The following is a 20,135-nucleotide window of genomic DNA, read 5'->3' on the forward strand; positions in this document are numbered from 1 at the left end:
CTTCAGCCCAAAATTATTAAAATGCCTGCAAGTCTCTCTCACACACACACACACACACACACACACACACACACACACACACACAAAACATAATGTTTTGGAAAAAACAAAAAAACGTGTTGAATAATTAAACAAATAGATGAGATGGAAAAATGTTAGTGTGGGAAAAATAACAAAAAACACGAACCAAGTTCCATAGAAAAGAAAGGAGGGTGCGACATGGACAGTGCCAGTCTATGTGGGCAGACTGTCACTTACCTTCTGTGGGAGTTTCTGTTGCTATTGACATGGCCGCGTCCCGTGCAGCCAGGCGTAGGACACTTAAGAACATTCTCATACATTGCCACAACTTCACGCAGACAGGAGATAGGAGTGAAAGACAGGGGAGGTTAGGAGCCCCTTACAATCAAGCTCTATTAGTATGTGAGGAGCTTGGCATTATAAACATCATTAAGAAATGGGCCTGTGTGAACCCAAATGACCTCTTCTTCATTTTAATGAAGACTAGTTTGAAAGGCCAGCCAAGGTTTCCCACCGTATTGCTTCCACTTATCCTGCCCTTTCAAATTAGTATTCATGGAATAGCGACAGTCATGAATAAAAAGATGTCATTTGAGTTTAACAGGACAAAGCCAGCGAGAGACAGAGATGGAAGGAAATTTTGGGCATGCAGCGAGTGGAGCAACCAACAGCTAGCAATCATGCAAAACACAAGGCCGGGAATCGATGGGAGAAGCAGACAGATGGAGCGCAGCTTCTTGATAGAGTATGATTTGTTATCATCTGCACATTGTTAGGGTAGAGAGCGCAAGTCTTCAATACCATTTACCATTAAAATAGTCCATAACTGTCTCGGATCCCCTCGGCAACCCGCCAATTAGATTAATGATCCACGGACGTCCGAGAGGAGCTGTTGGAGCACCGCAGGCGGGGGCGTGGGGAAGGGTCGTCTCGACGCTAGTGGCACACGGGGCCAAACCCCATCGGCAGCAGCTTCATCATTATCACCCCCTTAAACTTTAACCCCTCATCATCCTCGTCCCCTCACATACTAATTGGTATTCGGTGCAGGTAATTGGACAAAGCCTGCCACCTCAACATGCCACAAGCCAATACATTATGCATATCCCACCTCCACCCTGCCCTCTGCTTAGAGACAGGCAGAAATGGCAAAAAATTAAAACACTGGGCCTGATTCAGAGGGCACGGGCAAAACTACAGGGATTTACTCTAGCAGAATAATACAAGGAAGCAAACAGGAAGTAATGTGGAACCAAAAAAAACCTTTTATGCTACAAAGGTAAACCCCTTTAAAGTCAAAACAAAGACTCAATATTCCACAGGAGAGGGCTACAATGAGCACACAGGAATGGGAGTTAATGAATTTCAGATATAATTTAATTGTAATTTTTCACATTTCCCAAGGAGGAGTCTGGCCACACTGTGTGATTTCCCAATTAAATGAAGCCATTAATAATACATTGTCCATTCAAGCTAGCAAATGTGTTATTAGGGGAGAGAGACTTTCCCGTAGGTTTTCCCTGAGGGGGAGTTCCATATGCAACATGTGCTCCTCTTTAAATTGTGGTCAACCCTGACTGCTGCAGAGACCCACCGAAGCACGCCACCAAGGCCGTGTGTGTTTTGTGGGACTTAAGGTTAATCCACGAAGACCAGACAGAGAACTTTTTGTGTACTAGTTGTTTCATTTCCCCCAAAAGTCTGCCCAATCAACGCGAGTGAGGATCAGGAGGTGGAGCGCAGACATCCTATTCCAATATCTCCAGTGACAATCAATTCAAGCACTTTCCAAAATTCCATTTTGGGACAGTTGATCCCAGTCAAGGTCGCCTAGTCAGAGTCATTTCACGGTTCTGGGAGACGAGGGCATCTCAGGTTAGGGACTTTTTGTGCACGCAGCTCTCCACAGAACAAGAGTCATCAGCGACACTGTGGGTCTTTACAAGCCTGGCTTTAATGATAACTAATTTCTTTGACATTATTAAAACCCTCTTTTATGTTGATTGCAGTCTGGGTCATGGCAGATCATAACTTGATTCTCACTCTGCGGTTAATGAAACGTGTAAAAGGCCTTTTATTGAGAAGTTTGCACAAGGTGAATGAGACTAAATAGCCACAGTGGGGGAAAGTCACCAGTCAGTCCAAGCTAATGTTTATTGCCACTAAGATATGTGGCTTAGAAATATGATACTGCCTGACTACTCAATATCACTTAATTGAGCAAGGGGTACAAATAAATGAATGGGGTTCGTGGCGCAGATGACTGGTGTCACGGTCTGTGGGCATTTTCAAGTTTTGTGAAAAGTGAAATCTGAAGACCCTATTGACATATCAAAGATAAAAATGTGAAAGCATACATTCTCATGAGTTATCTCTGCCCTGACCAAACATTGCTCTGAAGAATCATGCAACCCTTAGAAATAAATCTCCTGTCATGTGATCTCAACCACTTTCAGTCGATCTCGCACAGGGGAGGGTCTCATGCAGGCATGTGCATCACTGATTGACAGCTCTCGACCATCCCACTAATCACCGCATTGCCACTAGCCACATCAGTAAGACCTCATTTCACCACGGTACACTAGGCGGGTGATCAGCAAGCAAATCCATGGTCCCATGCAGAAAGGTCACAAGAGAAGCGCAGCCGCAACCCGTCTGACCCCTAACTGTACAGCCCCACTGAAACATCAAACACAGTCCAGCCACGGCAGAACAATACACACGTCATGCCACAGCAGTGGTCACAGGAAACATGCGGATTGCTGAACATCAAAGAACACCTAGGCCACAGGTTGCTTAAATGACCAAAAAACCTATGTTTGGCTGACGTGTGACCGACATGCTTACTTTCTGGCGGCACCCTGTCTTTGTGCGGACAGCCAGACAGGCTCCGATGGTGTGGGTACAAGCCAGTCACGTGACCGGTGCCATCACAGCCAGGTGTCGGACACCGACTTTCCTTCTTGTCCGCACGAGAAGCATCTGCGGACAGAAAGGTATACGTAGGTGATCATCACATTCGACACATGGTTGATTAATTTTCAGTCATTGTGTACATTGCAAGCTCATGGCGATGTTGTGCTCCAGTCACTAAAGGTCTGGTCTGAGTCGAGTCTCTCCAGCGTCAGAGAGTCAGAGTAGCCAAAGAAGAGTCAGAGTCAAGTCCCCATTAGCTAAGTCTGAATTGATTCACCAAAGTTGGATTTAATGTTAAATAAAGGGGGGATTAGGGACATCTGTAAGCATCTTAGCACTAACTGTTACTGACAGTTTGCATGTGACTGCGTGTAGGCTACAAAAAACTCAATAGTTTTACAACAATCAATATAGCTATCAAGTCAACTGAAAATCAGCACTCAAGTCCGAGTCCTGGACTTAAGGACTTCAACAATGGCTCCTGGCAAAAAGCTTAACAAGTGTCAGTGAGTGATTTGTGGACTCTATGTTCATCTCAGGCTTCAAACAGCCTACTGTAAAATCCTCTGATTGATGGAAGTTTAACCTGCGGGAATTCTGTGGACACCACTTAATTAACATACATATACATATATATATATATACATATATATTTGTTTATGTATACAATGAAACAAAATGAAGTTTGGCTACCGTTAGAAAATTACAACAATTAACATAACATTTCTCACTTTTTCAATGATAAATTGTTATATTATAGATGGACATACACATTTATAATGCAAAAAAACATTAGAGTACTTTTCAGTATTTTAGTTGACACCAACCTCTGACTTCATGTGTCCCCCCCTCATGTGAAAACAAATCCGTACCTTTCACTATTGTAACCAAACATATATGAGAATCATAAGCTGTTATTTATTGCTACATCAATCTAATAAAAAAGGAGTGAACATTCACAGTGTTTATGACCTTCAATGAGGAGTTTTATCGTCCAGTTAAGTTTGAAATGAGAATTTATCATACTTCTCTTAATCACAGCCACTCACACACACACAAACACACACGCACACGCACACGCCGGATGATATTGTCTTTCCCTTTCCAAAACCCACTTTCATCAAAAACCCCAATTTCATCCAAACCCAGGTCAGATATGGTTACCACCAAAAAGCAGGGGTGCCGAGCTGTGCCAACTGGCATTGTTGCTTCAAATGCAGCTATTTAACTCCCTTAAAGACACATGGACTCTCTCTCAAAAAAAAAAATTTTTTTAAAAGGCCTGTGTAACTGAGTTGCTCCCACCTCACTGACAAACCAAAGAAAACCCAGAGGTTGTAGTGTGAGAACAAAAAGAAGAAGGATAAAATTAAGAGCTGGCATGGAGCACACCTACTCATGCGTTTACAAGCGACTCTCCAAATGAAATCCCATGTCTCATTAATCAGGGGGGGGAAAGTATCTCGTTATCCTCTGTGGCTGCCATCTATCTATGTCAAGTTAGGGGCATATGAGTTTGGTACAATATTGTCATGTCATGTCTGTCTGGTACCAGTGCAATAAAGGCAGGGGAATTTCATGTTGATGAAGAACCTGGTCTGAATGTAAAATGTGACTTCTTAATAATAGCTTCTTTTTCGGGCCCATTATTACATTGACTGTTAGCGCTTGTTGGAAATAATTTTTCCATTTACACGCGCACGCATGAACGCACACGTACACATACATGATGACTGTGCATTCTGCACGCCACGTTTCCGTTGCAGAGAGTGGAGGCGGCCAAGTGGAAGACATATTAGAAAGCAGGGGATATTGATTGTGGCTGGGGATGGTCTGCGCTTTGCATAGCAAATGGCCCCCATTACCATACCATCTCTAGATAATTAATGTGTAGTCAGTGGGCCTGTCGTTCGTTATCGGTCATTCTGATAATGTTCAATTTTCATCTCAGCCTCATGTTTCTCTCAGGGAGCTGGTCTGTTCTCTGAACCCCCCTTCCCTCCAGCCCCCACCCTAACCCCTCAAACCCCCCACCCTTTTGCCATGTTCTACTTTTATAAATCACACACAAGAACCCCGGTCAACGATTGTCTGCCACTGTCTTGCCCGAGGCAAGATGCTATCGTGATGCAACTGTCTCACATTATTCCAGCATTAGCCAGACACAGGGGCAATGGAAGGCTCTTGAAATTAACATTTGTGTAGCATTTTAGGTTGCAATACACAGTATACCTGATGTGAGTCGTGTGGCATTTAAGGTGAAATATCATCCCGCTGTGAATTAGTTCGCTCTTATTTGTTGCTCTCATCTGATATCTTCCTTATGGGAGCAAATTGTGTAACCTAAGCCTGAAGGTTGTTGCAGTTAAGGATATGGTGTGAGGAATAATTAAGACTTTAACCAGTGAGCTTGCAGTCAACCACTGTAAATGCCAAAGCAATGTTTCTGTGACTCTACTCTGTAGGTATACAACCACATTCAGCACACCCAGTATGCCACGTAACAATGATCCCTGATTGAATACTACAGTCTTTATAATGCAAGTGTATTTGTCTCTCTGTAGTATCAATAAGTATCAATCTGAATGTTATAGGTCTTAAGCATCAGAAGGAAACAAAACAGAAAAAGACTTGCTTTCTAGAGAAGGAATCCTTTCTAAAAGACAGGAGGGCCCTGTTTGGTAGTGGCCTCTCCCAAGTGCTTTCTCAGAGTTTAAAAATAGGCAGCTTTACCCAAAGCTGCATCGCAGGGATGAGATTTGCGGTCCTAACAGGCCGTGCAGATTGCCATTACTTATGCCTGACAAGCCTACCCTCTGATGTTTCCATGCTGGCCTATTTTAACAACATAAGCTGCTGCTGCCGCTCCCGCTCCCGCTGCTACCAAGATGCGAATTTCCAAATTGGCTGAAAAAGCTTGTCCTGGGGTTGTAGTGAAGTTCCCAGAATGCATGTGGGCTGTCTAGTCTCGGGACTAAACAGGACCGATACAACACAGAGACAAACATTGGCAGACAAACATTTTACCTGGGCATTTTAAATGAGATAAACAGGCGTGAACTTACGTATTGCATTCAACAGAAATTTGTGTGCATCTGAGCGTGTCCGTGTTTTTAAGAGCTACTCACCTTTATGGTAGAAAGGCTTCTTCATACCATCAGGAAGGCGGGCTTTACGCTCAACACCATAGCCGTGCCGTGGGCCATGGTCTTCATGGTTATACCTCACCCCATCTCTCCTGGCCGCCTCAGCTGCCATTTTATCTCGCATTGCCTTGGCGCGTTCTGACTCTAGTGCAATGGCCTTCTCCAGTAGCGAGAGGTTACCCTTCGTCATGTCAAACACTTCTTCTGAGTGGTCTGACGTCACTGAGGCAGTATCCTCATCAAAGTCCCGGTGGTTGGTGTGATATCGGTCATCCTGCGCACAATTGGAGAACGCTTTGGAGCGGGGGCTCAGCTGCTCCTCCAGCTTCATGAGATTGTCCATGTCGGAATAGTTCCTGTCGAGTGTCCGGCGGTCATCTTGACTATGGTGGAAATCGCCATAGCCATGGTGCTGGGGCTGTTGATTGGGATCCCCGCAGGGAAAATGATTTTGCTGGGATAGTCCATTTCGGTCAGTGGACTTTGTTTCGCTTAGCTTCCGAGCCAGGTCAAAACATTGGTTCCGCAGGCACTCCAGACTGCTTAAACACACTTCCTCATCACTGTTCTCTGTTTGTCCATTACTGGTGGTCTTAACTTGTCCATGACCACCCTTGTGTGCCCCATTGTGGGCACAGTCGGTGTCGCCCCCATTCTCAGTGATACCATCCTCAAACTCCTGTCCATCTAAATTGTCAGACAACACTGCACCGTGACCTTGTGCCAGCAGTTTAAGGGAGTCCACTGTCTCCCGAACTACGTCACTGTCAATGTCCAAACTTAGATCACCCCTCTGTGTTTCATCCCCTTCACCCTCATCTTCTTCATCCTCTTCCTCCTCCTCTTCTTCATCTTCCTCCTCCTCTTCGTCTTCGTCTTCGTCGTCGTCGTCCTCCTCTTCCTCCTCCTCCTCAGCACTGTTAGAGGAGTTGCTGTTCATCTCAGATTCCGTCAAGGCCCGGTTGGCGGCATCTTCTGCGATCTTGCCCAGGTTTAAGAGCGACTTGGCCACGAGTTCATCGTAGTTTTCATACTCTGCGTTGTTGTTGTTGTCCTTGTCCGTAGTCAGGCCAGACTTGGCATTGCTACCACCACCTCCACCATCGCCCCCCTCGCTGCTGCTCATCTGATCGTCCTCTGTTGGAAAGAAAGAACAAACGTCTTGTAATTTCATTTCCATCATTCTATTTTACTGGTAAATCAGATTTCTGGGCTTGGTCCATCTAAATTGGATAAGGAACTCTTTGCTTCCCCTAATAATTTACTTTGAGAGTCTTAACAGCAGCTCTTGTTCTGAATTGTGAATCAGCACAGGAAGTTAAATATAGTGGTTTGGGAAAGTTCCAGAGAAATATGCTATGGTAAATGAGAATCTATGAAACCAAGGACTATATCTTTAGCAAGTATAATTTTTTCCTGTATTTCATATTCACAGCTTAAAATAACCCAGTAATTCTGTAAAATAGCTGCAAGTGAGATAACATTTTATTGAGCAGTTGTTGAGGTGTTGAGCAGTTTAAATCAAAACATTATAAAAAAAATCTTTGAATTAGAGAGAGCGTTTTCACAGGAGAATCTAAAATCTACAAGCTAATATGGTGTTCCCTCTACACGATGAACCCCAGTCCACAGCTATTCATCGTTTGCTACTACAGTCCTTTTTTCATTCAATCATCAGTATCTTCATAATTCCTTTCATTGCCTAATTGATTCTGACAGGCTGCAAAAGGTTACTGAACCTCTTCTGTCGGTAATTTCAAGCCCTCACTGCTGGAGCACTTCCAATCGCTTTTTTTTTTCGCTCCACATTTCCGCCCTGAGCCACCAATAGCAAATCGCTCTTGCCACTTACATTCCAGCGGGGAAAATGATAAATAAGAATTTCACTTCTCCTGGGAACAAGCACATCACACCACAAAACAACAATAATAATAAAAAAAAATAGTGTGATTGTTGGTGATAAAATATGAATTTACACCAGGTTGAAAGACGTATCAGTGATCACTGAACCTGACTGTATTCATCAAATCCAAACTACAAATAGGAATCTGCTAACACATGGGAAGAATGTGAATATCATCCAATTACATCCTCTGTACATAGACTGCATAAAAACGACTTTTGTCACTCACATACTGTACACGCACACCCACTTACATACACTCCAATCTAATAAGAGCAACATAATATTGCTGCTTGGGGGGAGAAGGCTGTAGAGCGGGAAGAGGGAACAGTCACGAATGACCAGGCACATATTTTGACAGTGGAAGGCTTTCTTACAGCAACATCCTGCATCAGGGGTTTAATTTTGTCATGGTATGAAACATGGCACAGGAAAGCAATTTGAAGAGCAATCAAAGTACATAAAAGGGATATAGAAGCGAAAACGATTAAGGAGGGAACAAAGATACTGCCCTACACTGAATTGGCTCTGGATTAGCTACAGAGATGTGCATGCCCCTGAGGAACACACGGAAGCTTCAGAATGTCACCTCTATTACATTTAGGAGATTGTAATCTGCCCAGCAACCATCCAGTACTGCTGTCTTGGGGCTAATGGGGAACATGATAATTATGCATCTTGAAAGATTATCCTTTTGTGAGGAAAATGCTGGAGATTAAGATGTCGTGATGTCTGGGTAAGGTAAACATCATTATGATTATAGAGCTCAGTGATAAGAGCGAGTTGCAGAATGGCAGCAGCGCACACTGTGGCATGTGCACACCACTTCGATCCATCATAAAGAGATGGTAATCAGCGACTACCCACAGAAAGAGAGGCTGTTGACAGGCTGAAGAGACAGTGTCGACAGTCCACTGTGTCAGAGTTAAGGGTAAGGTCTCGTCTGCGGGCTCTAATGAACACCAGTCTGTGTTCAGAGATGTTTTCACAAGTCTGCGAGAAAATAAGAGCATGGCTGCTGAGACGCCACATCAACACTTTGTGGGAAGAGCTGCGCTCACAGGGTGAGCACACTCCTCTCGCAGAGCTTCACTCTTAATTGGACTTGAAGGCACTGTCAGGTCCAATCGTGATGCAAAGCAGAATCTGCTGGAGAGAAACCTGCCAAATCTGGCGTCGGGCACGTCAGCGTGGGGGTGGGGTGAATGGGGGCTAACATATGGGGCAGGAGTTTGTGAAAGGAAGGTGGTGTTCTTGTATCATGGCATCAAGGCATAATTAAAGTAATCATTTCACTGCCAACAGATCTAATATTCTTGCAATTCAAACACATCAAGGGACTAGAAACTTGTAACTTATATTAAAATCATTAGTTTGTTAGTAGCATAAAAAAAATAATCATATTATGGCTGCTGTTTTAGCAATTTAGTAAGATTCCTTGCTAAATTCGTTTAAGGCTCAGTAAAGGTCTTAAAACATTTAAACAAACATTTCAATGATTTCACTGTTGTTTTCCAATGCTAATTCCAGACACCAATTTAGATACATTCTCTGTAATTAGAAAAACATCTTGAATATGTTTAAAAAAGAGCAGTCAGAAAAATCAAGAAACTAACAAATTCTGCTAGTTCTCAAATAATTTGGTGCCGGTGCATCTCTCCTCCAGCTTGCAGTTGGTTTAGGCGATAGTAGCAGTACAGCTTTAGTCTTTCAAGATGAGAACATATGCAAGTAAAATGTCAAAATATCCAATTCGCCGTAGGAATAATACATCGCATGGCTTCGGCCATGCTGGATTCAGTCTGCTGTTGCTGATCGTTCCTCCTATTCCAATGCAAAACATAGTCTGTGTTTGCACATCGGGTTCAGCTGCCAAAAATAGAAATAGAGAGGATATGTATGCAAATGCTACACGAAAAATCAAGGTTAAGTTTCTAAATAAATAGAGAATATTTAAAGGAGTAGTTCAACATTTATTTGCGAGTAGACTGATTTCACTCGTCGTGTACAGTACACTCAGCAGCCAGTTAGCCGACCTAATTGACTTTATACCTTGTTTGTAGGAAAAATGAAGTGTAAAAACAATTCGCTGTTTTAGAGGCGGCTGCGTGCCAAAGTATTTCTTGGCTCAGCTGACAGTTGCCAGGCAACCAGTGAAGACTCCAGGATGTTACAGTGCCCAGCCAAGAAATAGTCCGACACATTTCTCCCCCCATTAAATGGCAAACTGTTGTCTGGTTTTGCACAGATGAAACACGAGATATGACGCGTTAGGGGCTCGAAGGTGGACTTTGCTACGTTCAAACAGCGACATGCTAACCGTTTCCCCTTGTTATTGGTCTTTGTGCTAAGTCAAGCTAACTGGCTCCTTGACCCTTGAACATACTGCACAGACATGAGAGCGATATTGATCTTCTGAATGAACAGATTTCCTAAAATGTTAAACTATTACTTTAAAATTCTAAAAAGTTGTTGTAGTGCATCTCGTGCATTTTAAATATTAGTCCACATCATGCAATGTGATGGGAAAGTGTTCTCACCTTGCCCTTGACTCTGCTCTCCTTCCTCCTCCTCCTCTCCCTCTTCATAGTCCACTTCCTCTACTGCTTCCTCCTCCTCTTCTGCCTCGTCCACCCTCTCCTCATCCTCCTCCTCCTCCTCCTCCTCCTCCTCTTCTTCTTGCTCCACCTCTACCTCCTCTTCTTCCTCTTCCTCCTCTTCTCCATCTCCTCTATCCACCTCCCCATCTTCGTGCTCCACTTGCTCCATGTTGTAGTCCATGTAGCCTTCCACCTCCCCCTCTTCCTCCTCCACTTCCCCCTCTTCCTCCTCCTCCTCTACAGCTCCTTCCTCCTCCTCTCCCCCCCTGTCGTCCATCTCTTCCGTTCCATCTGTCTCGTAGCACTCCTCCATTGTGGAGTTGTCCATGTCATCTAGGTAGCTGCTCCTCTTGGGGGAGGTTTCCAGGGTTTGTCTGTCTAGACTCTTTCTCTTCTTGGCCACAGGGCAGCCATACACACTGCAGAGGAGAGATAAGAGGGCAGCCATTAGCAGTTAGCCTCACCTGGCCATTAGTGCTAAGGCGTATTTGCACTCAGGCCTCTGTGTTGTGGTTTACAAACTTAGAAAAGGGAATAAACAAGGCACACAGGCCTCTTACTGCAAGGAAAGCAATGTCTCCTAAATTTGTCTGCTGGGAAAATATTAAACTTTGCTTAGCCAAACTTAATTACACATATTCATTAGCTATTGAGCAATTATAATAAAATGCTGTGCTCCATTTCTTCTAGAAAACTGTAACAAAGGGATAAAAACTCTTATTCCGGAGCATCCAAAGCAGAGGATTAAATTGTACCTCTAAATTCATTAATATTAAGGTAGCATCAACTTGTTCCTCGTGCAGAAGAAAATCACAGCTCGTGCTCTGCAAACACTTGGGCGGTGGACTGATATGCCCTTGATGCGATGTGAACCGAGTGCAGCACAACACAGCTGCATGTCTGGGGCTGACTGTAAGTGAGAACCTGTAGCCTGATTAATTGAATCTTGCCAAAGCACCTCAGGTTTTAATGTATTCTCTGGCTCCCCTAGGCAGCAGGGGGACAGATCCTAATCTGATAATCTGATAATCTGTGTATTCGCTCAGGCTGTTGATCACAGGGGCTTAATCCATTTTCACTCATCAAACCTGTGAGAGCCCTGAGCTGCTACCTGTACCCCCCCCCCCCCCCCCCCATATCTGCTCAATGTGTGTGACTGTTTGTGTTGCTGTTGGAACATCTAAGTTTATCAGTCTATGTGTGTGTATCGTGGCTGTGTACACACATTTGGCACATTTTAGCAAAGGCACCCGCACACACAGAGTCAGAAAATGATGACACGTTCCTCTGACTGTTTTGGCCATCAAATAAACCCCCTGTCGAGGTTCTAGTGTAAGAGAGCTAAACACGCTTTGGGCATGTTCACTCGGCTGTGAAATATCCCTGGCTCCTATTTTACAACCTCTGGATGGTTCCCCAGATCCACGCTACTTAGAGTAAGACCTGATGTGAATGAATGGCACAAGGTTTGTGTGTGAGTGTACGAAAATGGTTGTTGTTATTCAATGTGCGCTGCTTTTGCGGTGAAGCAGTGGCTGTGGGAAACACTCGTCGCAGCCGTGAGGTGCTAATGGAGGACAACTGTTTGAGAAACCTATTTCTGCTACCTCTTCTTCTCTGCCAATGTGTCCCACAGTCCAATATCCTATCTGTCCTCCCCTCTCCTTCTCTCTGCCTCTCTCCTTGGTCCTGTACGTCCATCAGTCAGTCAGGGTCCAGTCCCCTGGCAGGCTCAATCTCGCCAAGACCAGGGATTCCTTAATGGTCTGACCCCCTGCAACCAGGGGCCTTATTTCATTAATCTAAGCCCACATGGAAACTCATTCCCTGCCTGACAGCCAGACCTCTCCCCCGGGGCAGTGTGAGGGTCTGCGGGACAGTGAGGGAGGGGGGGTTGGTGTGCGCTGCGGCACTGTGATCAATAATGCTTGTGACCAAACATCTCAAAAGCACATTAAAATGCCACTCATCCTGGACCCTCCGTTCCAGGCCCCTCTCCAAATAAATCAAGGGCGGGATCCCAGCAGGTCAGCAGCTGCCAAGGCAGGCGGGCTGGCAGGAGGATAGGTGAGTGGGACGACGGAGGGGGAGCAGAGATGGAAGGAAGGCGAGGGAAAAGTGGTGTGGGAAAGTCAGATAGTCACAGCCCCTCACCACTCTTCTCCCCCTCTGTCTTCTAGTTCGGCCTCACCACCTTTATCTTAACAATAAAGCAGCTCATGCTGTCAAGCACTGAGACGCAGCAGAGCTCTGCGGCTCAGCGACAGGCATGAATGTGTCAACACCTGATTCACTCAGAAAAAAAGAATGGTTTCTGAATTGCTATAATTGGTCTGCAACATCAGCTAATGGATAGCAAATAATAAATACTTTTTCCCCCCATTGTATCTATAAAAGGAGTCAAGTGCACTTCATTATTTTGGGTCAGGACTGTACAAACAAAGAGGCCCTTTGATAGCAGAGAGTGAGCATGCTTTAAAACTCGACAACGATAAAAGTTCAACCTACAGTGCCACAGATATTTGTCTTCTGCCTAAAAGCTACTGCCCTTTTAAAGCAACCACACAGCATCTTATGTAAATGTCTCGTAATCATGCTTGTGTTAAGAGGCGTTGAATACACAATAACTTTGGTCTCAGGTGTCCTCCCGTCCCTGAGCTGTCAGGCTGTTGTGACATAGTGAGGGGTGTGTTTGCCCCGACGCTTCTAAGCCCCATGATGACTAAGCCGCAGGAAGCCTCTGCGGCTCTGCCATCCCACGTTCCCTGGCTCCGTCGCCGTGTGACCTTGGCTGCAACATTCGTCATCACAGGCACTGCATCCCACTCACTGCGCTTGGCAATTAGAATTCCAGAAACAATTAGGTGGCATTTAAATGAAAAAAAGAAGCGAGGATTTGTGCAGAGAAAGGAAGGAGATGACAAAATGATGTACCCTTCCGAGTTTCTCTCTACTTTTCGCCCACTGGCAGAATCACGAAATCCTCCATGAGGAAACAAATTGCAGTGTAAAGAAGAGGCCCTTTGACACAGAAAAAAAAAAAAATAGCCCACTGGAAACGTTACGGAGAAGGACCCCATCTCTGGAGCATTAATGTGAGACAGGCGAGTGGAGCTTCAGGAGAGGGAGAGCTCCCGTTTGGCTAATTTTGGGTGACAGTTGAGCGACTGCTGGAATGCGCCGGCGTTCCACGGTGCCTTTATTAGCAGTCATATTAGCGGCTGTTCTCAGCGGGGGCAAAAGCTTTAGCCAGTCATTAGCATCACACGCTATTTGTCTCCCTGACACAGGGATGAGGCTGCTGTCGCCTCTCCCTCTGCCTCCTCTCACTGCTGCTTTTCTTTCTCTTGACTCCTCTCTCTCTCTCTCCCTCCCTCTCCCTCTCTCTCTCTCATCGTCTCCTCCTGTCACCCCACATTCTCACCTCATATTTCTCCCTCTTGGTTCTCACTCATCATAACCTCACCTGCTCTTTTCCCATCCGCATATCAGCTTTCTCCGCCTCCTTCGTATATATATTTTTAGAGTGTACATTACCTCACTTCTCTCACACCAATTTACTCTTTCACTCCCCCCCCCCCCCCCCCCCCCCGTAGCCAACCGTAGCCATTACAACCGTAACCATTGTTGTCTCTCCTCCTCTCCCACCAGAGCAGACTAGAGTTGCACCACCTCTGGCGGTGCCCCCTATCCAGTAGAAGGATCTATAGACACGTGTGGCAGAGCCCCGTCTCCATGGTGATATCCTGCAGAAATCCATGAGGGATTCGCCATCCTCACAGCCAGACAGTGAGGAAAAATGACAGAAGAGGACTGACAAGGAGAGAAAATGAGAGGTGGGGAAGGAAAAATGGAGGCTATAGGAGTGAGAGAAAGACGGCGTGTGAGTGTATGCCATTGTGCATGTTTGCATAGACTTCTTTATTACAAAATTGGGAAATGTATAGGAGAGGAGTTAAAAAGACTGTGTGTGTGTGTGTGTGTGTGTGTGTGTGTGTGTGTGTGTGTGTGTGTGTGTGTGTGTGTGTATGTGAGAAAGAGCACAGAGAATCATTTCAGAGCTGTCAGGCTACTCCTGCTAGCAGGGGAGAACAAAAGACAGTGTCTTGGTGCATGGCAGACGCTGCAATTTGGGGCGTTTTCTTGCGGCTCAGGCTCAAGCTCGCATATCAGCCGCTATGGCTCGCTCACACACACACACACACACACACACACACGCATGCATACCAGAATGACAGTTACTTGGGGTTGAAATAATCCTCAGTGTCAGTGAAACTTGAATTGCTGCTCGTGTTTTGAGTGTAAATGTGGAGCAACTAAATGTCCACTTGGAAGTCTTAACAATAAGAGAAAAATTTGTGACATATTTGAACAAAGTCACTGACATCCAGGTTCAGCAATCCTTGACAGTACAGTGGTTAGTATGTTACAGACAGTGAGTGCAATGTGAAGTAGCCAAGAGGCACCAGAGCCCAACAGACGTGCTGTTCAGCTCACTGGTTCAATAAGTGTATTGTTGCCCGTTCAATGCTCCGGCTCTAAAATTTGCAGCCTAGAGCCAACAAACCCAGTCTAAACTTTAGTCATATTCTCTGCCCCTTGCATTGCCTTTTTTATTGCCGTTAACTCTTGCACTTGTTCTATCCACACCGCTGTGAGCATCCTAATACCCTCCAGTCTGTGTAGTCTCTCCTTCATCCCGAGCCCTGCAAGAGCCTGAGAGCTGTAGGAGCTTGCGCTGAGCTCCAAATCCTCAACGTGGCTGAGACACAGGACAGTGGCAACTGGTAACCACTTTTGTGTGCATCACATACATGCAGAGCAACATCTTCATACATTTTATCCTCACTCCCTGAGTCCACTCAAGGCCTCAAGCTGCCCCCCTTTAGTTCCCTGTGTCCATATATGCCAACTACCAAATCTTATGCTTGGGGAAAACACCTTCTCATGGAGCGTCAATGTGCCTTACTGATAGGGTTCGCATCCAGGATCGGATTGTAGTTGGTGGGGAAAGTGAGACAGAGCTGACGGCATGAGAGAAAGGATGAGACGGGTGAGGGCTGCTCAGCTCAACTGAGCTGAGCTATTTTGCTTCCTGCTGCTGCAAAACACTTCTCTAGACTCTGGAATACGATAACAAGCAGGGAATTTAGACGATTAGTCAATTAAATGTTGGAGAGAAAAATTAAGACAGCTACTGACTTGATCACTGATCAATAATTTTTCCGGCTTTTTTCAAGCAAAGGGGAGAAACATTTGATGCTTCTAGCTCCTCAAATGTGAAGTCTTTCTTGTATTACTTAACAGTAAACTAAAAAACCTTTTGGTTTTCGGCTGTTCCAACATTCTACATTTGCAGATGTCATGTTGACGTTCCAACATTCTACATTTGCAGATGTAATTTTGGGCGCTGGTGTCGCAACGTCAGAAAGAAGTGGTTTCCCTACTTTTTATATACGTATACGTTATATACTGTACATCAAACACTTGGAGCGACCATATGCTACTTTTGCTGAGCAAGTTAGTGGTAATTAATTATCTTGGGCTGGAGTCTGAGATGTTCAAGTGTCTTAAATGTTTTTTTATGTACAGAAATCCGGGTCTATCAAGAGGCTTGACCAGAGATGCGACTGCTTGCTCCAACTCAATGAACTGAAACACGTCCCAATGGTGTATGTTCCTCCCTCAACTTCTTCATGAACCAGAAATGCTGCTGCCGTGATGAAGACACCAAACTCCATTTAGAATTCTGCATGTTTTAAAATATTTCTTGCTGAAATAACATCTACATCTTGCTAATTGATAATGAGGAAAAACAATGTTCTGTTGAATGTTTCTGCCCTAATTTGGTGTGGTTTAACATAGGTGGACACAAGTGTGTATTACATAATCTGAACAGAAATTATTACACATTTGTGTCTTCAGACTCCTCAAATCATGTGCAACATTGAGGTAAGGGATTTTAAGACAGATCTGGAAAAATATTGATATGTGTGTCCTACAAGCTATTTTGCATGATTTTCCTTCGTAGGTCCTGAGAAGGAAGGCTCATCGGACAGCAGATTCTGAGGGTGTAATGCGGCTATCTATCATCCTGCAGCTAAATTCACTCCTGGATTAGCCAAGTAAGGAGTCCCTCTCTCGCTCTCTCTACCAGCGTAATGACTCCAATCAATCACCCCAACTCAGATACACACACACACACACACACACACACACACACACACACGCATGCGCTCACACACACACACACACACACACACACACACACACACGCATGCACACCCACACACACACACACACACACACACACACACACACACACACACACACACACACACAGTGGCCAGCTAGTTAGCCCAGCAGCCATTGTGGAAAAGGAATTCCTGCATCTAACTTGTCAATTTTTGTCTATGTAAGCCACAGTGGAGGATGTTGCAATAGTATTTTCTTTGGATGAACTGATAGAAAGGACTTGATGTGAATGAATATAAAGCAACTTCCTAAAAGCCTGAGGTGGCATATTCAATCTGCTTCTTTTGTTTAACCAATTGTCCAAAATGCAGCTAAGAAATGCTCAGAGAACTGATTTGTTTTCACAATAGTAGCTAATTGAAGGCATGTCAAAAACAAAAAAAGGTTACAAACTTTTCTGATCAATGTCCTCAAGTGATGTCATTTGAGTCAAGGTTAGTTGGGGATGAGGACTCCACATTTGAATAAAATCTGGGAAGTGGGCAGTCAGAAAGAAGTGAGCATACCGGACCGCTGTAGAGGTTACGGGCTTGAGGCTACATTAGCCACTACGAGCATAACACACCTGAACCTCTGACCCAGCGTTTGGCGGGCGACTTGTATCATGGGTCATTTAGGCACCAGGTTTTGACAGGGAAGAAAAATGGAAAAATAGATTTCGAACAGTCCATTTGAGCTCTACGCAGTCTATTCTGAACAGAAAATAGTGCTCAATATTTGTGGTAAAGAGAAAAAAGTCCCCTGTAGGCACAATTTTTTCCTTTATTAGTAACTTTTGAAAAGAAAATGTTTTTGCTTTTCTAAACATAAAAGTATATGTTCTAGCAGTGGGCTTGGGGCTCATCGACACAAAGAGCTGGAAGGTGGGAATGCAGAGAGGCACAAATGCATGGATGGTTTTGGTCTTTTCAAAAGATTGTTTGACAATAGCGAAAATAAATAATCCTTAACTGTAATTCTTACATGCAGAAGTGTCTGTCCTTTGTGTGTTGCAGTGGGATTCCCACTCTACATCATGTTTACCAGGCTCCATCTCCTCAGCATAGGAGGAGGGGTTCTTGACACTGATGTAATTTAGTTGGCAGCTGCTCTGAGGAAAGGGCTGGCCGAAGGTGGGAGGGGGGAGGCTTGGGCTGGGGCTGGGGAGAGCTAGTGGGTGTTCAGGGGTTAGAGGTCAGGATGTGCCCGGCCTGGAGCTGGCCCTGAGCAACTGCCCCCCACCTCCCCCAACCCTACTTCTTCATGCCCGCGTTCCCCTGGCACGCTCCGCACTCACTGCACATGATCTGTTATTCCCTTTGATGTCTTTCCTCGGGGAGGCAGTTATGAAAAAGAGAAGAGGGGAAAAAAAGAGGATGAAAAAAAAGCGTAAACACCACCTGTTTATCTGACGCCGGGTAATGTCAGAGAGGTCGTTTTCAGGATTGTCATAATGTGCACATGGAGGCAAATAAGGGGGAATTTACAAAGGGAAAGAAATAAACAAATGGCATCAGAGAGGAGGGAAGTCACATGTACATGCCAAGGTAAATTTGACATGCCGTGGTTCTGATGTGCTTTCAAAGTGAGGTTTATGTGAGGACAGAAAATGCAGCAGTAAAATAGTAATATTACGCTTTAACGTGCCAAGAAGGAGAGTGTTAAGTAGAATAGACAATGTTATATTATTACAATACAATAATATTATGCTTGTGACTGTAGCACAGGACCAGGACAAATCTCTGTCCTGCTTCTTTCCATTCTTGAAATTACAAAAACTGTATCGGAGCCAGACTGAAATGAGCCCCAAGGCTGCTTACGCGGTCTAAAGTGCATAAGCTAATGACAGAGCTGACAGATCCAACCAACTCTGTTCTTTCACCCTCAGCCCACACTGTCTTTTTGGTGATATAAAGCTCTCCCATTAAATATGGAAATTTCCGTTTCAGTGACAGATACTTCACAGAGGGGGGCTGATGGCAGAGACGGTGTTTTTTTGGAAGGGGAAGTGGCAGATTTTGATTAATGCGACCTTATCTGGTTCTGCACATGGAGGCAGAGGGGTTGCTGAGCTTGGCGGGGGTGGATGGCTGCTTGTTCTCTTCTTCCTTTTCCAGGCCTCTTTCTCTCTATCTGAGATGGCTTTGTTCACTTGCTCTGCATTGCTGCTCCTGCCTTCTCCTTCGTTTTAACATTAGTGGTTAGTACACTCCTCCAGTATCTCTGCGATAATGTAAGCTTTGCCCGCATGTCTTGTACGCTCACTGTTCTTTAACTTCATTTGTTCTTCTGATAATTCTGTTTGATTTCTTTCTACGCCCTATGTCCCCTCTTCACCTCTTTATTCCGCTCATCTCTACTTCATTTTCCAATTCCTATTTAAAAAAAACCCTCTTAAAACGGCTCCTCTCTTCTCCTCTCCTGATGCCAGGCAGAGAGTGAGGTGCAATGGTGCCGCTTCCCTCTGTCACTCCATCACCACCTGGCCCAGTTCCAATGCTTTTAGTGAGAGCTATCTGTCAAGCTATGAATAATACAGGCCCAAGGCTGGCGTTAGCTTGCTAGCTATGCTATGTGGAATCCAAATGAGGTCTACAGCAGCAGGAAGAGAGCACTTGACTTTTAGCTGGCTACCACGCTCTCCCTACCAAGACAGGCAATTACTCAGCCCACAGCCCCAGCTGCAGTCATGGCAATCATAATCGCAACCCCACGCATCCCCGTCTGCACGCACGCACGCACGCACACATGCACAGACACACGCGCCACACAGAGATATATGTATGAGCAAACACGCAAGCAAACACATTCCATCTCCTTATCCAAATAACACCAAAATGGTGTATTCAGAGAAACAAAGTCTGTGCAACTTTCCTGCCATAATCAACAGAAAATCCATAGTGCAATCTTTTCTGGAAGGGAAATGAACAATGCACATTTAGAAATGTTCTACAAAGTCCATTGTAATATATGAAAATATGAAAAAAAAACTGTGATAGTGACTGGAGGATTATGATGAAATCCTTTTATTTAGGGTGGAATACTCCAGCCAATATAATATACATACACACACACACACACACACACACACACACACACACACACACACACACACACATTTTTCTGTGACAGAAAAATGCGTGGTAAATAGCAGCGCTGTATCAATATGTGTGAATGGGTGAATATGACTTTCCTGCAAAGCCCTTTGAGTGGTCTATATGACTAGAAAAGCGCTATATAATACAGTCCATTTACCATATATTTTTAGTTTAATTATTTTCTTATTCATAGAACAATTGAATTGCTATTATATTA

At 44.6% G+C, this 20,135-nt stretch overlaps 1 protein-coding gene across 5 annotated transcripts in view; it reads right to left on the reverse strand.

The window, feature by feature from the left end:
• Positions 1-20,135, reverse strand: part of myt1lb (myelin transcription factor 1-like, b) — a 93,103-nt gene that overhangs the window by 23,576 nt on the left and 49,392 nt on the right. For 4 of the 5 annotated variants that reach the window (XM_047327289.1, XM_047327290.1, XM_035611195.2 and 1 more), the window contains exons 5-8: positions 10,527-11,005; positions 6,066-7,220; positions 2,869-3,003; positions 259-349 (exon numbers count right to left, since the gene is read on the reverse strand). In XM_047327289.1, coding sequence (XP_047183245.1) covers positions 259-349; positions 2,869-3,003; positions 6,066-7,220; positions 10,527-11,005 — 1,860 coding nt within the window. The remainder of the gene's footprint in view (positions 1-258; positions 350-2,868; positions 3,004-6,065; positions 7,221-10,526; positions 11,006-20,135) is intronic. The other variant, XM_035611198.2, reaches the window with a different exon arrangement.

Source organism: Scophthalmus maximus, chromosome 15, assembly GCF_022379125.1.
Source record: "Scophthalmus maximus strain ysfricsl-2021 chromosome 15, ASM2237912v1, whole genome shotgun sequence".
Lineage (NCBI taxonomy): Eukaryota > Metazoa > Chordata > Actinopteri > Pleuronectiformes > Scophthalmidae > Scophthalmus > Scophthalmus maximus.